The 19,039-nt window shown below is 60.8% G+C and overlaps 1 protein-coding gene across 4 annotated transcripts in view; it reads right to left on the reverse strand.

Moving 5' to 3' along the window:
* Positions 1-19,039, reverse strand: part of ZNF687 (zinc finger protein 687) — a 28,773-nt gene that overhangs the window by 2,793 nt on the left and 6,941 nt on the right. The window contains exons 1-6 of one of the 4 annotated variants that reach the window (XM_074809266.1): positions 16,151-16,169; positions 4,393-6,659; positions 2,273-2,451; positions 1,624-1,800; positions 710-872; positions 143-439 (exon numbers count right to left, since the gene is read on the reverse strand). In XM_074809266.1, the coding sequence (XP_074665367.1) occupies positions 143-439; positions 710-872; positions 1,624-1,800; positions 2,273-2,451; positions 4,393-6,639 (3,063 nt within the window). In that variant the 5' untranslated portion in view covers positions 6,640-6,659; positions 16,151-16,169. Of the gene's footprint in view, positions 1-142; positions 440-709; positions 873-1,623; positions 1,801-2,272; positions 2,452-4,392; positions 6,660-6,991; positions 8,375-16,150; positions 16,170-19,039 lie in introns of those variants that run through there. The other 3 variants (XM_074809265.1, XM_074809267.1, XM_074809264.1) reach the window with 3 other exon arrangements.

A 19,039-nucleotide genomic window follows, 5' to 3' on the forward strand; every position in this document is an offset into this window, starting at 1 on the left:
TTGTACTGGGGGGAGAAGTAACGTCCAGGCTGCGGCAGAACACGCTCCCGGCCCAGCAAGGAACCCGGGTGTCCCTCCCCGGTGCCGTGAACATTCCCTGCCCACATTCCCAAGGGCGCGGAGCCCCCAGCCTTCTCCTCACCTTGCCGTGGTCCTTCTTCATGTGGGAGACGTATTCGTCGCGCTCCGGGAACCAGGAGTGGCAAACGCCGCACGTCCACCCGCTGCCCTTGGACTTGTTGACCGTCTTGCGCTGGAAGCGGCTTCGCTTGGTCTTGCGCAGCTCCGGGGAGCTGGGGGGCTCATCCTCCTCCGTGGAGGACGACGACTCCTCCGAGATCTTGGACACGGGGGTTTCGACAGGCTCCTGCTTCGGTGTCAGCAGGACGGCCGCCTTCTTTGCCAGGTCTTCCTTGGGCTTCTGGGGCTGATGAGTGTTCTGGAAAGCAAAGGCGAGGGGGTTGGCAGCTGTTTGGGGTCGGGATTTTCCCCCCAGCACCGCAGCAGCCGCCCACTCCCAGGCCCCAGCCTGCCCAGCCGGGTTCATCTCCTCAGGCTCCGGGGCGTGGGGGCCAAGGGAGCTGGATCGCGGGGCCCTGCTGTGCCAGGGACAGCCCCCGCCCAGCCCCGGGTGCCCCGGCCGAAGGACCCTTCCCAGCTCTTGGCAGCGCGGGGTTGCGCAGCGCGTGTGAGCCCGGCGCAGCGTTACCTTGAGGTGCTCCAGCATCGTGCGCTTCTGGGCGAAGAGCAGCGGGCAGTCGGGGCACTTGAAGACGCTGACCCGCTGGTTGAGCAGATGCTGGTCGAAGTGGGAGGAGAGCAAGGGCTTGTGGGTGAAGACCGTGTCACACATCGCACACTTGTAAATCATTCTGTTGGGGGGGAAAAAACACCCGTTGGCACAGCCCGGGCCTGGATCGGGAGAATCTCGGAAGAACCCTTTTGGCGAGAGGTCGAGAGCGGCTCAGGCTGTGCCCAGATGGACGCAGCCCCCCACGCTGGGGCTGAGCTCTGCCCCAGTGTCCCACCCACCGAGGACGCTCCCGGGGCTGGGAATCACAGAATCGTTTGGGTTGGAAAAGGCCTTTAAGATCATCGAGTCCAACCGTTAACCCAACACGGCCAAGGCCACCACTAAGCCACGCCCCTAAGCACCACCTCTACGCGTCTTTTAAATACCCCCAGGGATGGTGACTCAATCCCTTCCCTGGGCAGCCTGTTCCAATGACTGACAACCCTTTCTGCGAGGAAATTTTTCCCAATATCAGATCTAAACCTCCCCTGGTGGAACTTGAGGCCATTTTCTCATGTCCTATTGCTTGCCAGGTGCAATCTCTTCACAGCATCCCAGAATCATCTCAGTTGGAAAAGCCCTTGAAGCTCCTCCAGCCCAACCACGAACCTCCCCCTGACCGTTCCCAACTCCACCAGATCCCTCAGCGCTGGGTCAACCCGACTCTTCAACCCCTCCAGGGATGGGGACTCCCCCCCTGCCCTGGGCAGCCCATTCCAACGCCCAACAACCCCTTCTGCAAAGAAATCCTTCCGAAGAGCCAGTCTGACCCTGCCCTGGCGCAGCTGGAGGCCGTTCCCTCTTGGCCTGTCACTTGTTGGAACACTTACTTGGACTGCTGGTTGCTGAAGCCGGGGTGCTGCGTGTAGACGTGCGCATGGGCGCTGGGGGCCGACTTGAAGGCCATGGGGCAGATGGGGCACTTGTGGAACACCTCGCAGTGGGACGTCTGGATGTGGGACTTGATGGAGTTGACGCCGCCAAAGACCACGGCGCAGCTGGGACACCTGGGGCGCGGGGGGCGAGGGGAGCTCAGCCGGGCGCAGAGGCTGGCGCACACCAGCCAAGAGAAACCGCTCCCCGTCCGAGCGCGGCGCTCGGGGGGAGCCTCTGTCCCGACAGACACCGGGATCCGAACCAGCTCCGGGCTCTGGGAACAGCTCCAGTTGGGAGCGAGCAGCCCTGCCCCGCGCTGCTGGAGCCACGGCCCGGGCAGCTCCTCAGAAGGAGCAGGGAGAGGCTGCGGGTCTGGCGCTGCGGGAGAGGGGCCAGGGGGTGCCGGGGGGAGGAGATTCCCCCGGGGTTAAAGGGGCGAGAGGCAGAGAGGGGCTGAAGGGAGACGGCCACCCTCCGCCCCGGCGGGGAGAGGGAAGGTGGATTCCTGCCCCATCGGCAAACTGGAGACTCGGGACTCTCCCCCGGGGCCCTGGGCGGCCCCCCAAGGTCCCTCTGCCCCCCGGTGAGGCCGCGGTGCCCTACCTGTACCCCACTCTGCGGGAGAAGTGCAGGCAGGCCTCCTTCAGGTGGCTCTCGAAGTTGGCCAGCAGGAAATTCCCTCCGCACTCGGGGCAGACGTGGGGAGGCCGGTTTTTGTGCATCCGCTGATGAGCATTAAAGCTGCAGCGGTTGGACATGATCATGGGACACGTCGAACAAACCTGGGGGGAGAAGAGCAGCGAGGGGTTCAGCCTGGCACGCACCCACGGCTACAAAAGGGCTTGTAAGCCTTTTCCGCAGCTGGACGGGCCAACAGCCTGCACGGCCCGACGCAGCCACGTGCTGCCGGGGGGAGAGAAGTGCCAGGACTCTGCAGGGCACGTTTTAGGAGATAATCTGCTTGCGCCAGCTTGCCGGGTGATTGCTGAGGGCGTTCCGCGAGCAGACGATGCCTTTTCCAGGCTCGTCGCCGCAGATGGATCCCAGATGCAGCGTGTGCCAAGGGTGAGCCGGGACCAGCCGCTCAGCGAGGGAGCTGTGCCAGAGGGAGCGGGGGCGTATTCAAACCAGCTGCCAAAACCGTTTCGAAACTACTTCCAACTCCACGCCAGGATGCGGCCGTGGGGATGTCGAGGGGAGAAGTGACAAGGACTCAAGGATGGGGCTTCCAACAGGAGCTGCCCCAAAAGATGCGATAACCAGAGCGGAGGCGGGCGAGGAAGGAAAGGAGCAGCCCCCAGCGACAAGCTGCCCTCAGCTCCCCTCGCTGCGGTGCCCAAAGCGCTGCCAAGACAGACCCAAGGGTGATTCTGGCCGCAGGGCAACAAGAGGGGCACGAGAAATCGGAGAGGGAACGGCAGCTAAAGACAGGCTGGGAGATGGAGCAGGGGCAGGGCACGTCGGGAAGGGAGAGGGGGTGAAAGGTGGCAGGTGAGGAAGAGGATTACGGAGGCTTATGGCTTCAGCTATCCCCATCCCTCGCTGTGCCGAGCAAAGCTGCTGGGTCATGGGTTGTTTTTTTTAAAAAGAAAAAAAATCCCATCTGTAGGTGGTGTTGGTTTAGGGAGGAATCTGTCTGCGGGGTACAGGGACAAGGCCACCCCAGCTAGGTGAAGGCTGTAACAGGTTTAGCCCTGCCAGCAACTTCACGTTGAATTTCCCAGCTGAAGCGCTCCCCGCAGATGGGCTCTGACTGGAAATACCACAGTGCTGCACGCGCAGGGTGCGGGTCCCTGCGGGGACATAAGGACGATTTCCCCCAGCTCTCCTGTCCCCCACCTCTCCCTGCTCCTGCCGCAGCCCCGGTGCGGACGTTCCGTCTTCCATCCCCAACCCTCCATCGACACCTCGGCTAGGAGAGGGGGTGGGAGGCAGAAATCCTCCCCCGATAAAGCTCTTCCGCACAATCCCCACAAACACGGGAATCCTGGCGCTCCTGGTGACCTTCAGACAGAGAGCAGCCCTCCCCTGGAGCAGCAGGGCCGCAATATCTGCATTTGAACAGCGTCCGGAGTAAACAGAGTTACCAGGAAACAGCAAATTCCTTCTACGCAGAGGCAGGGGAGGGGGCTGCGCGCCTCTGGACAAAGGGGAAGGTGCCACAGGGAGGACAGGGTCTCCCGGGGACCTCTTTTCCCTCCTCGCCTTTCAAAGGTCACCCCTCGGCAGCGTTAACCCCGGGTGTTTTCTGGATGCTGCCTGCCCTCACCAACCAGGATGTGTTGGCAGCAGCAGGAAGCGCCCGGGATCTCAACGTCGGCTCTCGAAGTGGGGGAAGAAAAAAAAAAACACCCCAAACCAACACCCCCCGCTCTGGTTTCTCCAGGCTCCATTTGTGCTTCAAGCTGGCGAAAAAGGAAGCAGCGCCCACGGCTCTAACATGGCTCCGCGGGGACGGCCGCGACCCGCAGCGGGTGCCAGCAGGGCGCTCGGGGCTCTTCCCTCCCCAGGGCAGCGTTATCAGCGGGGGACGACTTCCAGCCCCCCCTCCCTCCACCCAGCGCCCCGCGGGCACAGACCAAGCCCCAGCTCCCGCGTCTGCTGTCCCCCACGGGGGAGGAACGGGGCGGGCGCTGCCCCGATGCCGTTTGGAGCCCCCCGCTTCCTCCCCGCGCCCCCGCGGACGCTTTGCCGCGGCTCCGCCGTTCCCCATCGCCACGTACCGTGCTGCTGGTGGTCCCCGTGGCCGCTGCCTGCTGGAAATGGGCAGCCAGCCCGGCCTTGTCCTTGCATTGCTCTTTGCACTCCAGGCACCTGAAGCAGCTGTAGTTGCTCTGCTCCGAGCTGCTGCTCAGAGGCAGGATGGGGAGGTCCTGAGCGCCGTTGGCCGTGGCCAGGGCATCCTGAGCCACGCCGGTCACTTTGCCGGCGGGGAAGGAGGTCACCGAGACCAGGGGGGTGATGTCCGGCTGCCCGATCATCTGATCCAGCGCGATGGGCCGCATCACCAGGTGGGAGCACTGCATCACCAGGCCCTTGTCCTTGTGCTCGCGGGCGTGCAGGAGCAAGCTGCACTTGTTGAAGAAGACGAGGCGCTTGGTGCAGTGGTTGCAGGTCACCTCGATGCGCATGCTTCGCCGGTCGTAGTGGCGAGCCAAGCTCTTCTCCAGGGCGAAGGAGTCCCCGCACTCCAGGCAGCGGTAACCGAAGGGCGGCAGGGTGAGGCTGGCGTCGGCCGGAGGATTCAGGTTGGGTTTGTACGTTGGCAAGAGGTTCTTACTGTTGAGGATCTTGTTAAAGGCTTCCACGAGGCTGGACTGGCTCCTGGAAATGACAGTGCCCGCGATGGTGGGGGAAGGCTTCTGCGGCTGCACCATCACGACCGTGGTGCCGTTGACTTTCTGGTTGGCCGTGGTGGTGATGGTGGTGGTCTGCGTCACGGTGCTGATGTTGGTCCTGGTGTCGGCTTTGGGCAGGGTCTGGGGCACCAGGTTGATGATGTTCTTGGCCACGGCTTTCCCCGTCTTGGCCGGCAGCACCACGGATTTCTGCTGAGCCACGCTGGCAGCGATCAGCATGGCGCTGCTGGCGTTCTGGATGGTGGAGACGGGCAGGACAGTGCCCTTGAGCTTGGTGCCATTGCCGAGCTGAACGCTGACGATCTTTGGCCCCTCGATGGTTTTCAAGGGGCTGGAGAGCTCCATTTTCTCCTTGGGCACCTCCAGCACAATCCCTTCCTCTTTCTCTGCCGACGCCGAGAAGCCGGCAGCCTCGAGAGCAGCCTCCTGCGAGCTCTGCTCCGCCGGCCCCTTGGTGGAACCCGGCTCCGAATCCGACGAGACCCTGGTCACCGTCCGGGTGATGCTGCCACAAGATGTTTTGATGGTTTTAATCCGCACTTTCAGGGGCCGTGAGGAATTGGAAGAAGGGGAATCGTTGTTGTTGTCTTCTTCCTCCTCCTCTTCCTCGGCGCTGGACATACTCTGCGGACTTCCCATCGACTTCTCCAGAATTTCTTGCTCTTCTTTGAGGGTGATGTTGTCCAGCTGCTTTGGAGAAGGGGGGAGTCTGGGGCTCTGTACCACCGGCGAGGAAGGCTTGAAGAACGGCTCGCGGGGGCTGGCGGGCGAGCGTTTCACTTCAGGAAGGTTGCTGGTGCTGCTGTCGAGGTTGGGGTCAGAACCGGGCCAGGCCGCGATGGGAGAATCATCCGTGGAGTAGCGAACGGTGACGGATTTCAGGTGATCCAAGGGACTGTCAGCCAAGGCTGCAGCCAAACCCTTCGGGCTGGCTTCGCGGCCCACCTCCTCCGAGTCGGACTCCTCTTTCTTGATGCAGGGGATGGTAGGAGGGGACCCATTGGCACCCCCAGCCTGGCTGGTCTCGAAGGGCTGTGGGAAAGCCGGTGGCAGGTTCTCGGTGCTCTCTCCCATGGGCTCTTTGCAGTCCAGCGACGGGGTGGGAGACGGGGAGAGCGAGGGCACGGCGAGGGACTTCTCCTTCGGCTTACACTCCCGGGGTCTGTCGATCAGGTTGGCAGCGTTGTCTTCGTTGGGATCGGGGCTGAAGTGGGAGAAGATATCCAGGGGTTTGGGGCCTTTCTCCTTCACCCAGCACTCCCCGTTGGAGGATGCCACGGCTTCCACGGACCTGGAGGTGGGGGACCTGGGCATCTCGGTGGCCCCAAAGCCATTCTGCAGCAAGCGGGGCCCGATGACGTGCCCATCCTTGCTGCGCCCGTCCAGGGCATCGAGCTGCTCGGGGCAGACGGTGTTCTTCACGATCACGCTGACAGCGGTGATGTCCGCGTGAGGGAGGACGTGGTCTGGGGGTCCCGGCTCCCCGGGGACTGGCTTGATGTGAGCGTCAGCTTCCTCGTGGCCGGAATGGATGGCCTCGTTTGTGTCGATGTCAGGAATATCGAAAGCTGCCAGAAGGTCATCGAAATCTGGAGTTTTCATGTCACCCATGGTGGGGAATATGGCAGAGTCTGCAACAGAGCAAGGAGAGGAGCGTTAGCACCGTGCCCCGGGTACGCGAGCGATGCCAGCAGCGACACGGACGGGAACTTGCTTCTCCTCAGCCCCAGGCTAAGCACAAAATCCCCGCGCGCCTTCCCTTTGAACCCCGGCCTCCAGCCCCTCGGGCAAAGCGCAACGCTCCTCGGCCGTTTTCGCTTCGTCTGTTTGCGTCTCATTTTTGGATGAGAAGCGCAGAAAGCGCAGGAGGATCCCAGCGCCCCGGGAGAGACGTCTGAGACCGCGGGGTTGAGCCTGGCGAGGAGCGTGGCTCCGAGGCCGGAGCGATTCCCCACGGACGTACACGCCGAGGAAGGGCAAGAGCTTCGCAGCAGAGGGTCGGCGGGTTGCAGCGAATCTCCGGGCGAACGCGAGTCGGGACCAGAGAGCTGCGGGCAGAGCGAGCGCCTCGCCAGGGGAACGCGCCGTCAGGGGCACCCGATACAGGGCAGGAACTGTCCTTCCTCCCCCACAGCAGCGAGGCCGTCCCAAGGCCGGCCCCACGAGGACACGGCTCACGAGGAAGGCGTCCGGGCGGTAACAAGAAGACTCAGATAAGAGACCTTGAACACGTGGGCTGCGGAGCGCAGGATGAAGAAATAGGGGAGGCTGAGGGGAGACATGGCAACAGGTTTCAAAACATGGCTGCAGCAGAGACAAAGGGAATAATGTTCCTCCCGTCGCTGCAGGCTGGGTAAGAAATCCCAGGATTAAGCTGCAGCCAGGGGATGCGGCTTAGACAGCAGGAAAGACTCTGATTTATAAGGATAACCAGGCGAAGGAGGCAGGAGGACGGGGGACACCCCACGTGTTGGAGAGCAGCTGGACACGTGTCCGGCCAGGGGAGCAGATCTGCCGGGAGGGGATGGGGGGGTCTCGGGGATGGTATCGGGGTACACGGCCCTCGGGCCTTCTGCTCTTAGCACAGAGGGTGGACGGTTCCTCCCAACAGCAATCAGCAAAAGCAAAAAAAAAAAAAAAAAAAAGATAAACCTTTATCTCAGCGGCTGTAAGGGGTAAACACAAACTCCCTGCGGCCCCGCGGAGAGCGAGCCCTGGCCTCTTCCCCAGCTCTCGTCGCTGCCCCTCGGCTGCCGCAGATTAAGCCAAGGCCGCTGGAGCACTCGCTGCCGCGGCGCTGCTCCTCGGAGGGCTCAGCTCCCGCGCCGGGGGACCGGCCGCAGCTCACAGCCCGCTCCAGCCGCTCCGGGGGCACCCGCTGCCCGTTCGGCTGCCGGCAGCGAGCGGCACAGGCTGCTCCAGCAGCCCCGGCAGGACCCACCGGCAGGCCCGTGCCGCAGCAGACCGGACGAGGACGAGACATGTCGGGGGTAAATCTGCTTTTTGCACAAGGGAGGGATTCCCTCCCGGTTCAGTTAAAACCCACCGACGCCAACACCCAGGGACCGACAGCCCCCGCAACCCCGTGCTGGAAGCCCTCGACCTTGCCATGATTTATGCCAGAGACAAGTCACGGCTCTGAAACCTGCCAAACCACCGACAGGCAGAAAACCCGCGGCGTTTGTCTCAACAGATTAGTCAGAGCATCCTCCCGGCCGGTGGCACATTACTGGCACCTCCAGCTGCCACATCTCCGGGTCACAGCCCCCGTCCCCTTGTCCTACGGCCACTGCGGAGGGGAGCGGTTCAGAGTCCCCCCTGCCAGGCCCCTCCACGCTGCCAACGTGCTGCTGTGATATCTATTTCTTTAATAAAGATTTAATAACCTCCTCAGTCCTGTCCACTTCTTTGTGAGGGGTAGGATGGATGGATGGATGGGTGGGTCGGTGGGCTCTTGGCACGGGCCAGGCAGGCAGCAGCACTAAGGGAGCTGGTTTCCATCTCTCCTATCTAATTAGGGATGAACACAGACGAGCTTTCCCCTTGCAGGAGCAGCGTCTCTTCTCAGACACGTCCCTGTACGAGCCTCGTTCATCCTCGCCCCTGCACAACCCGGAACAGCCAGTTCAGAGCGTCCAGGCCCTTCCTCTCGCCTCGACGTGCCGCTGCAGCTTCCCGCTGGTCGCCAAAAGGCTTTTGCCGACGGCTGCAGCCCGGCAGCGGGCAGCGTCCCGGGGAGAGCGCAGCCTGCGCGGGCCAGGAACGCGTTGCTCGCGCGCCGGCGCTGCGCAGGGGAAGGGCTGCACCCTTGGAAGAGCAACTCTGAGCCTCCACGGTGATCTCTGCCTCGGAGCCCCCGCGGTGCGGAAGGGCAGACACGCTCCCATGGCAAAGAGCTCCATCCCGCAGCGCTTCCTGTCCCAAACTGGCGGCGGATGGAGGAAACGAGCGGAGCTGGTGCCCGTCACCTCCACGGCAGCCGCAGGGAAGCAGCAGCTCCCGCCCGGGCTGTTTCCTGGGAGGGAGCAGCAGCGATCACAGCTCCACTCTGCTTGCGCCCGAAGCAAAAGACCTACTGCCTTGTGCAGTTAGAAGCCTCCGGACCAGCCTTCACCCTCTCCAACGCGAGTACCTGGTGACAAAGCAGTGTGGAGGCCAAACAGGGTTCAGAAATAGTCCTGGGACTGCTCTCGCACATGGCTGGGTCTTTTTTTTGTACCTGGCAAACCCCCTTAGATGCTCAATTCAGCCATTCTCAGGCTTAGCAGCGTTGCAAAGACTCTGGTGGTTTTCCTGACAGAGAGCTTAGCAAGGAGACTTAGTCTAGCTTTATTTTTAACTCTCACCGTAGGTCACCCCAAGGGGATCTCCGCCGGGTGCAGCGTGGGGTCTGTGGGGCACCGGGGAATCTGCTGCTCCAGAACGACGCCGACGTTTAAAATGCAAGTGGGCGACTTCCTACCGGCATCGCTTCTGCTGTGCCCCGGCGGCCCCGTCTGCCGACCCACAGATCCCACCGCAGCATCGCGGGGGAGGAAGTTAACAGGGCAAGTGCTGGATGGCACTGAAATCTCCACTGAGGCCGAAGGGGAATACAGCACGGGAAGGGCAGCTCTGCGTGGCAAGAGCAGTGTTTCTTGCTTGCGAAAGCACAAAAGATTTGACATCAGAATGAGCCACTGGGAGACAAGAAAAGGGCGACCTCGGACGAAGGCACCCGCACCCCGAAATGGAAAAGCGCCGAGGCAAACAGCAGAGCTGCTTCTAGCCAGGGATGCTCCCGAGAGCAGAGCAGCCGCCCCCGGGGACGCCGAGGATGCTGCAGCACTGGCCCCACCTGCCAGGCAGCAGAGGGGACCCCGTTAGCAACAGGAGGATCATCTTCACGAGGCCCAAATACACAGGAATAAGGTCTCAAAGAGCTCAAGTGGGATTGTGCTTCTTTATCTCCCCATAAACGTGTGGGGTGTTTAACCACATGTCCCATTCCGCTCTGGGAGGAAGTCAAAGTGCACCTGCCTCTGGGGGAAGAGCCCGTTCCTGCAGGAGGGCTGATCATCTACATCCCAAAAATTAAAATGAGTCTTTGCCGCCGGCTGCCACGGCTGCCTGCATGTGCCCCCCAAACCTTGCTCTGCCCAGCAGACCCCCAGTCTGTGCCGCTAAACTTCTCCTCCAGCACTGGCTTTAGGGAAGCAGACTCCTTTCTGAGAGATTTTAACAAGTTCACCCCGCTTTCTAAAAGCATTTCACCACATGCTCCTCCAGGCGAGGCAGCACTTCAGCCGTGACCTCAGCAGAGGGAAGCTGTCGGTGAGGGGACCAGAAGGAAAAGCACCAGGCTTTAAAATACTGGGCGGGGGGAGATACCGAACGCTACGCTCCTCCAGCGCTGCCAGCTGGTGCCTCAGCCCAGGATCTCTGCTGAGAACGGTGTGACACAAGGACATTTGTTTTGCAAACGACTTTTCTAATCACTGTTTAGCAGGATACAAATATTGACAGTAAAGTGGAGAGAAGCAGGTTGCGACGCTGGAAAAGATTCCCAAGAAGAAAAGAGGCGGCGTGAGGGAAATCCCCCCCAGCGCAGGACGGGGGGCGACGGGGCCAGCGCTGTCCTCCCAGCGGGGTGGGCTCGGCCAGGGGAGCGGAGCCCGAAGGGGTGACGGTGGATCCCTCCTCAGGCTCCACATCGCTGCTCCCCGCGGCGCAGAGGAGCCGACCTTCCTAAACCCCCAGCACCTCCTGCAAGGCAGAAATCCCCCTCGTACCTCCCCGAGCAAAACCAGACCCGGCTAAAACCGCAGCGCTGCCGAGAAGAGCTTCTCTCCTGGCCAGGACGCCCGAGCCAGCGCTGGCAGGACAGCGAACCCGCGCCAGGGTGCCTGGGGGGGCAGACCCGGGGACGCTGGCAGAGGCCGGACGGCGCGCGGTGGCCCGGCTCCGGGCACAAGGAGGTCGCTCCCCTCTCCCAGGCGCTGGCCTGCGTCACCACCGGCTCCTCTCACCACCGAGGAAGGGAAACGGGGCAGCCTCGTGGGCCAGCACAAGGACCAGGCCGAGCTCATTGCTTGTTTTTGTGCTCAAGACCCGTAATTCCCCTTCATCAGGCTCCCCGATGGGGGGAGGAAAGAAGGAACCCCCAGCGCCTGATTTCTCTGGGCTCACCAATGGGTTTTTAATACACCCCGCTGACCTTTATTAAGTGTTTCCTTCGATTACTTCCTTCCCAGCCCCTCACTAAAAAGTTTCTGGCCTTTCTCACCTCTAAACACCCTACCTCTGTCTTGGCCAACCATGCCCTCCTTTCAGCAGAACTGATTCCGGATCCTCTGTCTCTTTTTTAAGAGCTCACAGCTTTAGGGCAGGAATTCAGTCATTTACCAACCATTCATCGCTTGCGGATGCTCTTCAGCTGAGGCTTCCCACGAAAGGGAGGCTCCTCCTCGCAGGAGACCCTGCACAGAACTGATTACACCAGTGTTTCTCCTTGCTTGGTGCTAACAGGAAGGTCTCCACCCCAGAGGGGTTTTTTTGTTGTTCTTAGAAATACTAAGATCCTAATCTTAGAACTCCTAAAATCCCCCAATTCAGCCCCTTCTGATGGAAGAGGAGAGTCACAGTTCCAAGTCAGTAACTCCTATCATAAAGGAGACAGCAGAGATGGGAAGAGCCCAGCTCCACCTCCAACTCTACCAGGCTGACACGGGGAGTTATTTCAGTAGCTCAAAACACAACTATTTTCTTAGGCAAAACAACTATTTTTCTTAGGCAAAACAAAGCCAACGAGGGGGGAAGGGAAGGGTATTTTTAACCTCACTGGTCAAGCGGCGTTAACCATCTTGCCTCGCAGAAAAAGCAGAGTTTACAACAAGCACCAGTTTTGCATGGGAACACTCTGACGGGGACAACGGCGTCCCACCGCGCACAAGCCCCCACACGCGGAAGCACTGGCAGGACCCGGCCGTGGCCACGCGGCTCGGAGCCGGACCGATCGTCCATCAGCGTGGTGGCCACCGGTCCCCTGGCTTCACAGCTTGGGAAACCGCAGCACAGGGGAGAGAGGGAGTCAGGGATCCAAATCCATCTGTGGAAAAGATCCCCAAATCCTCTCTGGATTTGAAGAGCTGCGACCAGAAGGTTGCCAAACTTGTTTGCCAGCCTGCCCTGAACATCCCAGCCCCGGTTCTAAATTACAGGCCGGCAGACACCACATCTGAGAGTCCCCGCTCTGTGATCCTGCCCACCACCAAAAACACATCGGGCACAGGATCACCCCGAAAAACCCTCCCTGGAGATGGTCACCCCGACGGAAAATGCAAGGCGGGGCCGTGCGCCTCTGCGCAGCGTCCAGACCAGGGCCACGCCTCGCGGCCGGGAGACGGCACACGGCGACGGAGCCACGCGCCACCGGGACACGCCACGGGATCAGCGAGGAGGCCGAGCTGGGGAACCTGGGTCCCTGGCCTGAGAAGAAAGTCGGAGCAGGCTGCCGAGTCTGAAACCACGTTGTTCCTAGCATCCCTTTTCCACCCCAAAGATCCCTTTTCTACCCCAAAGATCCCCTTCCCACCCCGACCACGCTGCCGAGCCAGCCGCAGCCTTTCGGCAGGCAGCTCCTAAGGCCAGGAACGCCGGACGTCACCTCTCTGCAAGTCACCCCAAGGTTACACAGGGTTTTGAACTGAAATCGTCAACTGTGCCAAAACCAGCCCTTCCTCCAGCAAAGCACAAGGCTGGAGAGAGGGGCCTAGAGCAGCCCCGGCCCCTGATTTGCATAATGAATATACACACACAAAAGCAAATCACACCAATAATCACCAGGCTTTCAGTTTCAGGCAGGAGGAGGTAGCTTGGCGTTATTCTGCTGTTCACAAAACTGGGCCCAGGGCCCAGCGCACTCTGGACGCACCGGGAGGACACAGCGCCGGCAGCGCAGCTTTGCTCCGGGGTCAGCGGCGTCACCGCGGTCCCATCCTGCCCGGGGCACAAGCCGCCCAGCACGCTCCCCGAACGAGCGCAGGGATGTCGCGGTGTCTGGTTGAGACGCGGCGGGGACGTGTTTTAGCCGGTCCCTGGCAGGAAGAGGAAGCAGTTTGGCTCTGCAGCTCTGCTGCGAGGTTCAGGTTTCTGCCTTTCAGAAGAGCAGGAGGCTGGGCAAGAGGCAGGTCTTGGGTTGCTGCCCTGCACGGCACAGCAAAGACAATAAAAATCCACAAGCTCTGGAAGAACAACAGTGAGGATGAGGAGATTCCACTCTCCGAGTCTGGGTCCACAGACCTGCAGCACCAAGTCAGGAGCGACCCAAACCTCCCTCCAGCAAACCCAACCGTGCCAGAGCCCCGGCGCCCCCCCCCAGCCCACCAGCCCCCACCGGAGCGCGACTGCCACGAGCAAACCAACGCCGAGCGCGTGTCAGCAACGCCGAAAAGCTGGTCCAGGGCTCCCACCGGCCCCAGCACCATCGCGGCACCACCGAGACACAGGCCCTGGATCGGTCCTGTTGAGGGGAACCACCACAGGCCCCCCCCCCCGAAGTTAATGAGGCTCACAGCTAAAACAATAAGACAATGAGTAGCTGCTGAAACACAACTGTTATTTTTATGGCTCATTTGCTTAGTTAGTCTACCACGAAAAGATAAAATGTTGCTAAAAATCTCCTTTCCTGCAGCCAAGCTTCCCTTAAAAGAAAGGCTTGTTTGTTCACGAGGAGGGGTTTGCCCAGCTCACTGTTTCAGGACGCCAGCACCAAAGTTGGCCACAGCACACGGGCAGACGCCGCTTCTCCTTCCCCAGACTCCTCCTGCTCAAAACCCCCCAAAACGCACCAGCTCCGCTCGCGCCACCAGCTCGCACGACTGCTCGCCCATGGCCACCCCACGTCCCCCTCCGTACGCCAAATCAATTCTCCATCTCCACGCCACGTTCCTACGCCGGTCCCGCACCGGGTCGTGTTAAAGCATATTCGAAGGGTCCCACCCTCGCCAACCTCCGGCCCCGAAAACACTTTGCGCCCGAAGCTGCGGCCACGGGGCTCCGCAGCGCCGCTCGGCCCCGGGCTGGCCAGGGGCACACAGGACTGCACACTCACCCTCGACGCCAAGAGCACCCGAAGGGCTTCCCGCCGCACGATTTTGGCACGGGACCAGCGGGAACCGTCTGCAGAAGCACTGGGCCCCCGGCTGCCGAGCCTGGCTCACCGGCCAGCGGGGCGAGCGGGGGCCGCTCCGGAGCAGCCCAGACAAAAGAGGCCGAACGCTGGGGCTATTTCAAGGGTTTGCTATTTTTAAAAGCTGCTTTTCCTGTTTCCCTTCCTGACCCTCGCAGGGACTTGCTGCCCGCCAGCAAGTTTGCACCAAAACACGAAAAATTACCCTCCGAAACCTGACTTTGGAACAAAGTTAAGCCGGGTTTAACCCACCGCCCCGCGTCACCCTCCCGTGTCCAGGCGCGTGGGGGGCCTGCGGCCCTGCCTGCGGCCCTGCCTGCTGCCACCACGGCCGAGGCCAGCGGGAACGGCTGCGCTCCCGGCACCACGTGACGGGCGGGATTAGCTTCCGAGGCACAGAGGAAACCTTTGACAAAGCCTGTCCCCGTGCCGCTGCTCCCAGGCCTCGAGCCGGTGGCCTCCCTCGGGCCGCCAGCGCCAAGGGAGCCCTGGAGAAAAACAAATCTCCGCCGTGGGTATCTGCAAAACACAAAATAATAAGGACAGGTTCACCTGGCCGGCAGGGAGCCGAGCGGATCGCTGCCTCTCTTGTCCTCCCGGGGCTCTGGGAGCTATTTTAGAACTGATCCCCTGTTAAAAAGCCCCAGCCTTTGTGCAGAGGAGACGTCACCGGTGAGAACAACTGTTTTTAATGAGCCAAACGAGCGCTGGGTGTTATACAATCTCACTCCCCGGCGGAGACCTCGCAGACAAGCTTCAGAGGGGCTGGCGGGGGGGGGGGGAGGACAGGGGCAAATTCCCCAAGCAACAAACTTGTAGCACCTGGCGCAGCTTTTCTCCATTTCAGAGCCTCCTTTCGCTCTGCAAATCCTCCCCAGCCCCCTGTTACTGGCAACTGGTGGAGAGGAGGAAAGCAAAGCCTGCAGCAGCCCCGCTCTCAGTTATTTATGCAGTGGCCAGCGCTCATCTCCCCCCTTCCCTTCTCTCCAGGGGCAGCTCCTCCCGCCGCCAGGCTCCCACGAAACGGCCACGCTAATGGGTGATGCCGCTCGCAGCTGGTGCCGGGGAGGGACGGGATCGGCCGCATCTGCCGCAGCACGGAGAAAGCCCCGGCGCAGCGGCCGTGCCTCGCCTCGCCTTCCCCGCAGCCCTGCGACTCGTCAAAGAAAGCGCAGCCGGGAGCAGAGCCCCGAGTGCTGCAGAGCCCAGATGCCCGGATTTCGTGGTCGAGAGATTGCGCGAGATAAATGTGCAACTTCCCTTTGTTTTGGGACCAGAAGTGTTGTTTTGAGAAGTTTTGCACAAGTTGGTACAAGCAGCCGTGGCTTTGTAGTAGAAAACCACTTTAAGATGAGTGGGTTTTGTTTAGACGGTTTAATTTCAGTTTCTTGCTGCAACGCAGGCGGTGCCCTGCTCCCAAAAGGGTATCTCCAAAGAGGAAAATTCCCTGAAAGCAGCCAGCCAGAGCTCCTTCCCCCAGAAAGAAGACGAAACCAGCTCGGTATTTTTCAAGTGACACAGAACAGTGTCATTTTACCGTCCAAATTGAGGGAAGGCCAAAAAGCAAACAAGAATTCAGAGATGAAAGGATTTTCAGAGATATTATTAGTCTGACAGCGAGCTATTAAGGAATCACCCAGAAGGATGGGTCGCTCAGAAAACAGAGGCTGCGCTCTGTCAACCCAGCAGAAAGCCGTACGCCGAACCTGCGGGAGGACTTTGTTATGCTCTCCGTCTCCAAACAGCATTTCCCTCCTAAGCGAGATCTGGCGTACGGGTAACGTCCTAACGAGCTCACGCTCTTGACGAAGTTGGGGTTTAGCCCCTGTTCCCTGTTACGCGTGAGGAAGCTGAGGCTGGGGGCGATGCGAAGGCCACCCAATGGAGCTGGAGCAGCCCAGGACCGTCTCCCAGCACAGCAGAGGGACCCCGCCGCGCCGAACCCCCCCGTACCTGTCGGAGCTACATCCTGCCCCTCTCTGCGGGCTGCGCTGCCGCGTAGGCCCCGCCGGGCCAGCTGCTCTGGGAACCACCTTCTGGTATCTAGCACGGTGCCAGACAGATTCTCCAGCTTCAACGTTCGTTAGCCGCCCCTCACTACTTTCCAGAACTATAATTAGTTTTGCTAATATCAAAGGCAGAAGGGATTCAGCCAAGCTTCGGAAGAGACAACAGGTCAGAAGAGAAACAAAGGTTAACGTTAAGAACGGCTCTCGCACATTAAAAGTCTTTATTTAATTCCACGTCCGTGGATCCACAACTGAAATCTGCAGATCCACAGACATGGAATCAAATCTCCCACGCCTCCTTTTCTTCTCCTTCTCAGGGAGGAAATATTCCCTCCTGCTTTTTGGGATGAATAAAGCAGAAAAAGAGGAGAAGCATCAAGGGCAGCAAAGCAATCTGGGGAACAGCCCCTGCAGGAACCGGCACCGCGACGTCCCCGGCCTCACGGGGTTCCTGCACCCGGCAGCCCCTGCTCGCGCCCAGCCCTCGCGCTTGTCCCACGCTCCTCCGTGACACCAAATGCTTTTCCGCCCCTTCCCAGGCAGCATTTACACCTCCAGCGATCCACAGAGTCCCCTCGCCATCGCCCCGGTGACACGCCCCGGCTCCCACTCGCATCCACTTGCTCCATAATCGTAGTCCAAACCCACACAGCCTATTTCCAAATCGCAGCACCAAGCCCTTGCCAGCACACGAGATTTCTCTCTCTGCCTCCTGATCTCCTAAGAATTTGCTTATCTAGCAAGCCTTTAGTGGCACAGTTTGCAAACGCCGTCCCCACTGCGTTTCCGGAGGCTGCCGCTGTGCCAGGGACCCAAGCCCAGTACTGACCTGATGGGAAGGAGCTTCTGGACAGAGCCGAGAGGGAGGAAAAGAGAAAAAAAGCGGGGGAAGGGACAGAGAGTGGTCTCAGGTTTCATGTGTAGGAGAGGGGGAAAATGATAGAAAGGGAGGCTGGTTAAACAAGAACCAGCAACACGTCCTACTCCCAGCATGACATCATGAGGTCAGGGCTCAGCGGTGACGGCTGCAGTGGGAGGGGAGGTTCAGAGGGAAAAAAAAGAGAGAAATAAATAAAATAACCCAGCACCAAACTCCTCCGAGCCCCCGGCACTTCGGGAGGACGGCTCCAGGTACGGCGGTGGGCGAACGGCAACCACTGGCGGCTCTGCAGGCGGTGGCCATGCGAGCTGGAGGGGTCCCTCCCCGCCGCCGTGCCCCCCAGCGCAGCGGCTGATGGCTGGGGCAGCCTTCCCCTTCCCCTTCCCCTTCCCCTTCCCCTTCCCCTTCCCCTTCCCCTTCCCCTTCCCCTTCCCTCTGCCAGCGCTGGGATCCAGCAACTCCAGGGCTCAGCCTCCCCGCTGCTGCCATCGGCACAGGCAGGCTGGGGAGAGACGGGGGCTGCAAGAACCAGCAGCGACTACAGTTGCCCGGGCTCTGCTGACATCAAACCAGGCTCCTCAGCCTCCCCGGCAGCGTTTGCATCCTCCCCTCCGCCTGAAACCCAAAGCAAAATCCTCGATATTCCTGGAGGCTCTTCCCTATGCCCAGGCACCTTGCAGGGAGCCCTGGGGCGCAGCGGGGTCTGCGCCTGCCAGAGCAGCAGCCTCTGTGGTCCCGAGCTTGGCCAGGCTTGGATCTGCCCTGCAGGGGGAAAGGGAGCGAGAATCCCTGTGCTTCACCCCATTTGTAAGATTGGGGCACCCCAAGGACGCTGTGGGGCTTTGAGAGCATCAAGAACCACATGGGAGAGACCTTAGAGTGAGAAAATATCATCTGATGGTGCAGTGCAGAGCATCCCTCCAGCCCCTCTGAAGGACGGAGCAAGGAAAAGGTGCAGGGACTCTGGTTTTAGGATTTTTCAAGATCTCGCAAAGGGGGAAAAGGTCCGAGTCAAACCCCAGAAGCATCCAGAGGCCCGAGGTCACCGGTCCCCCCTTTCTTCACCTCAGCGGGGCTGCTGAAGCTTCAGCAGCGGGGTTAGAAGCAGGCCCTGAGGAGCCAAGCTCACGACAAAGCCGTGCAGCACCTGGGCAGTTTCATAAGCCGTCACCTCCACGCCAGATCCCCCACGCTCCTGCTCAGAGGGAAACACACACAAGCCCTGAGGATCCCGGCTCTGGGAGCCCGAGTTCCCTTTTTCCAGGCCTGCAGCTCAGCATCCACTCGGAGCTAAGGAGAACCCCCTGACAAGCACCAGGCACAGGGAGAAGAGCACCTGGGGAGGTCTGGAGCCCGGCTGTCCCCAGGCCAGAGCCCCCGCGCTACCCGCAGCCACCCACAAGCACAAGCAGCAGAGCAGGAACGGGGGTCCCGGGACCCCCCGCCAGCAGCACCGAGGCAGCGGCAGATCCTGCCGGACTGTGGAGGCGCGAGGCCCGTCCCTTGCTCAGCAGCAAACTTCAGTCTCATTTCTCGCACAATCTGGGCCGCTCTCCTGCCCAGCGGGGCCTCCACCTGCCACAGCCAACCCTTTGTTCAGCTGTTTTCCAGGGTTATTGCTCGCCAACAGTATCATTTTCTCCCAAATGCCCAGCTCTGCGTGATTTACCGAGAGCGCAGGGGAGAGACAGTTACTTCAGGCTTTCCAAAAACCAGCGCGCAGCTCCTGGTTCAGACCAAACGAGGAAAGGATCACCCCTAAAGCAACATTTTTAGCACACGCTCAGAAGGGGAAACGATGCCGGAGGAGCGGCTGGCAGGAGCTTGAGCAACGAAGGCCTCGGCAGGGTGCAAAATGCTCCCGGTACAAAATCCAGGCGCTCGGCACCTCCGGGAACAAAGTCTGCACCCAGAAACACCCTCGTGCTCGGTGTGTGACGGCCGCCCCCTCCC

Source organism: Strix aluco, chromosome 30 (genome assembly GCF_031877795.1).
Source record: "Strix aluco isolate bStrAlu1 chromosome 30, bStrAlu1.hap1, whole genome shotgun sequence".
In the NCBI taxonomy this organism is placed as follows: Eukaryota; Metazoa; Chordata; class Aves; order Strigiformes; family Strigidae; genus Strix; species Strix aluco.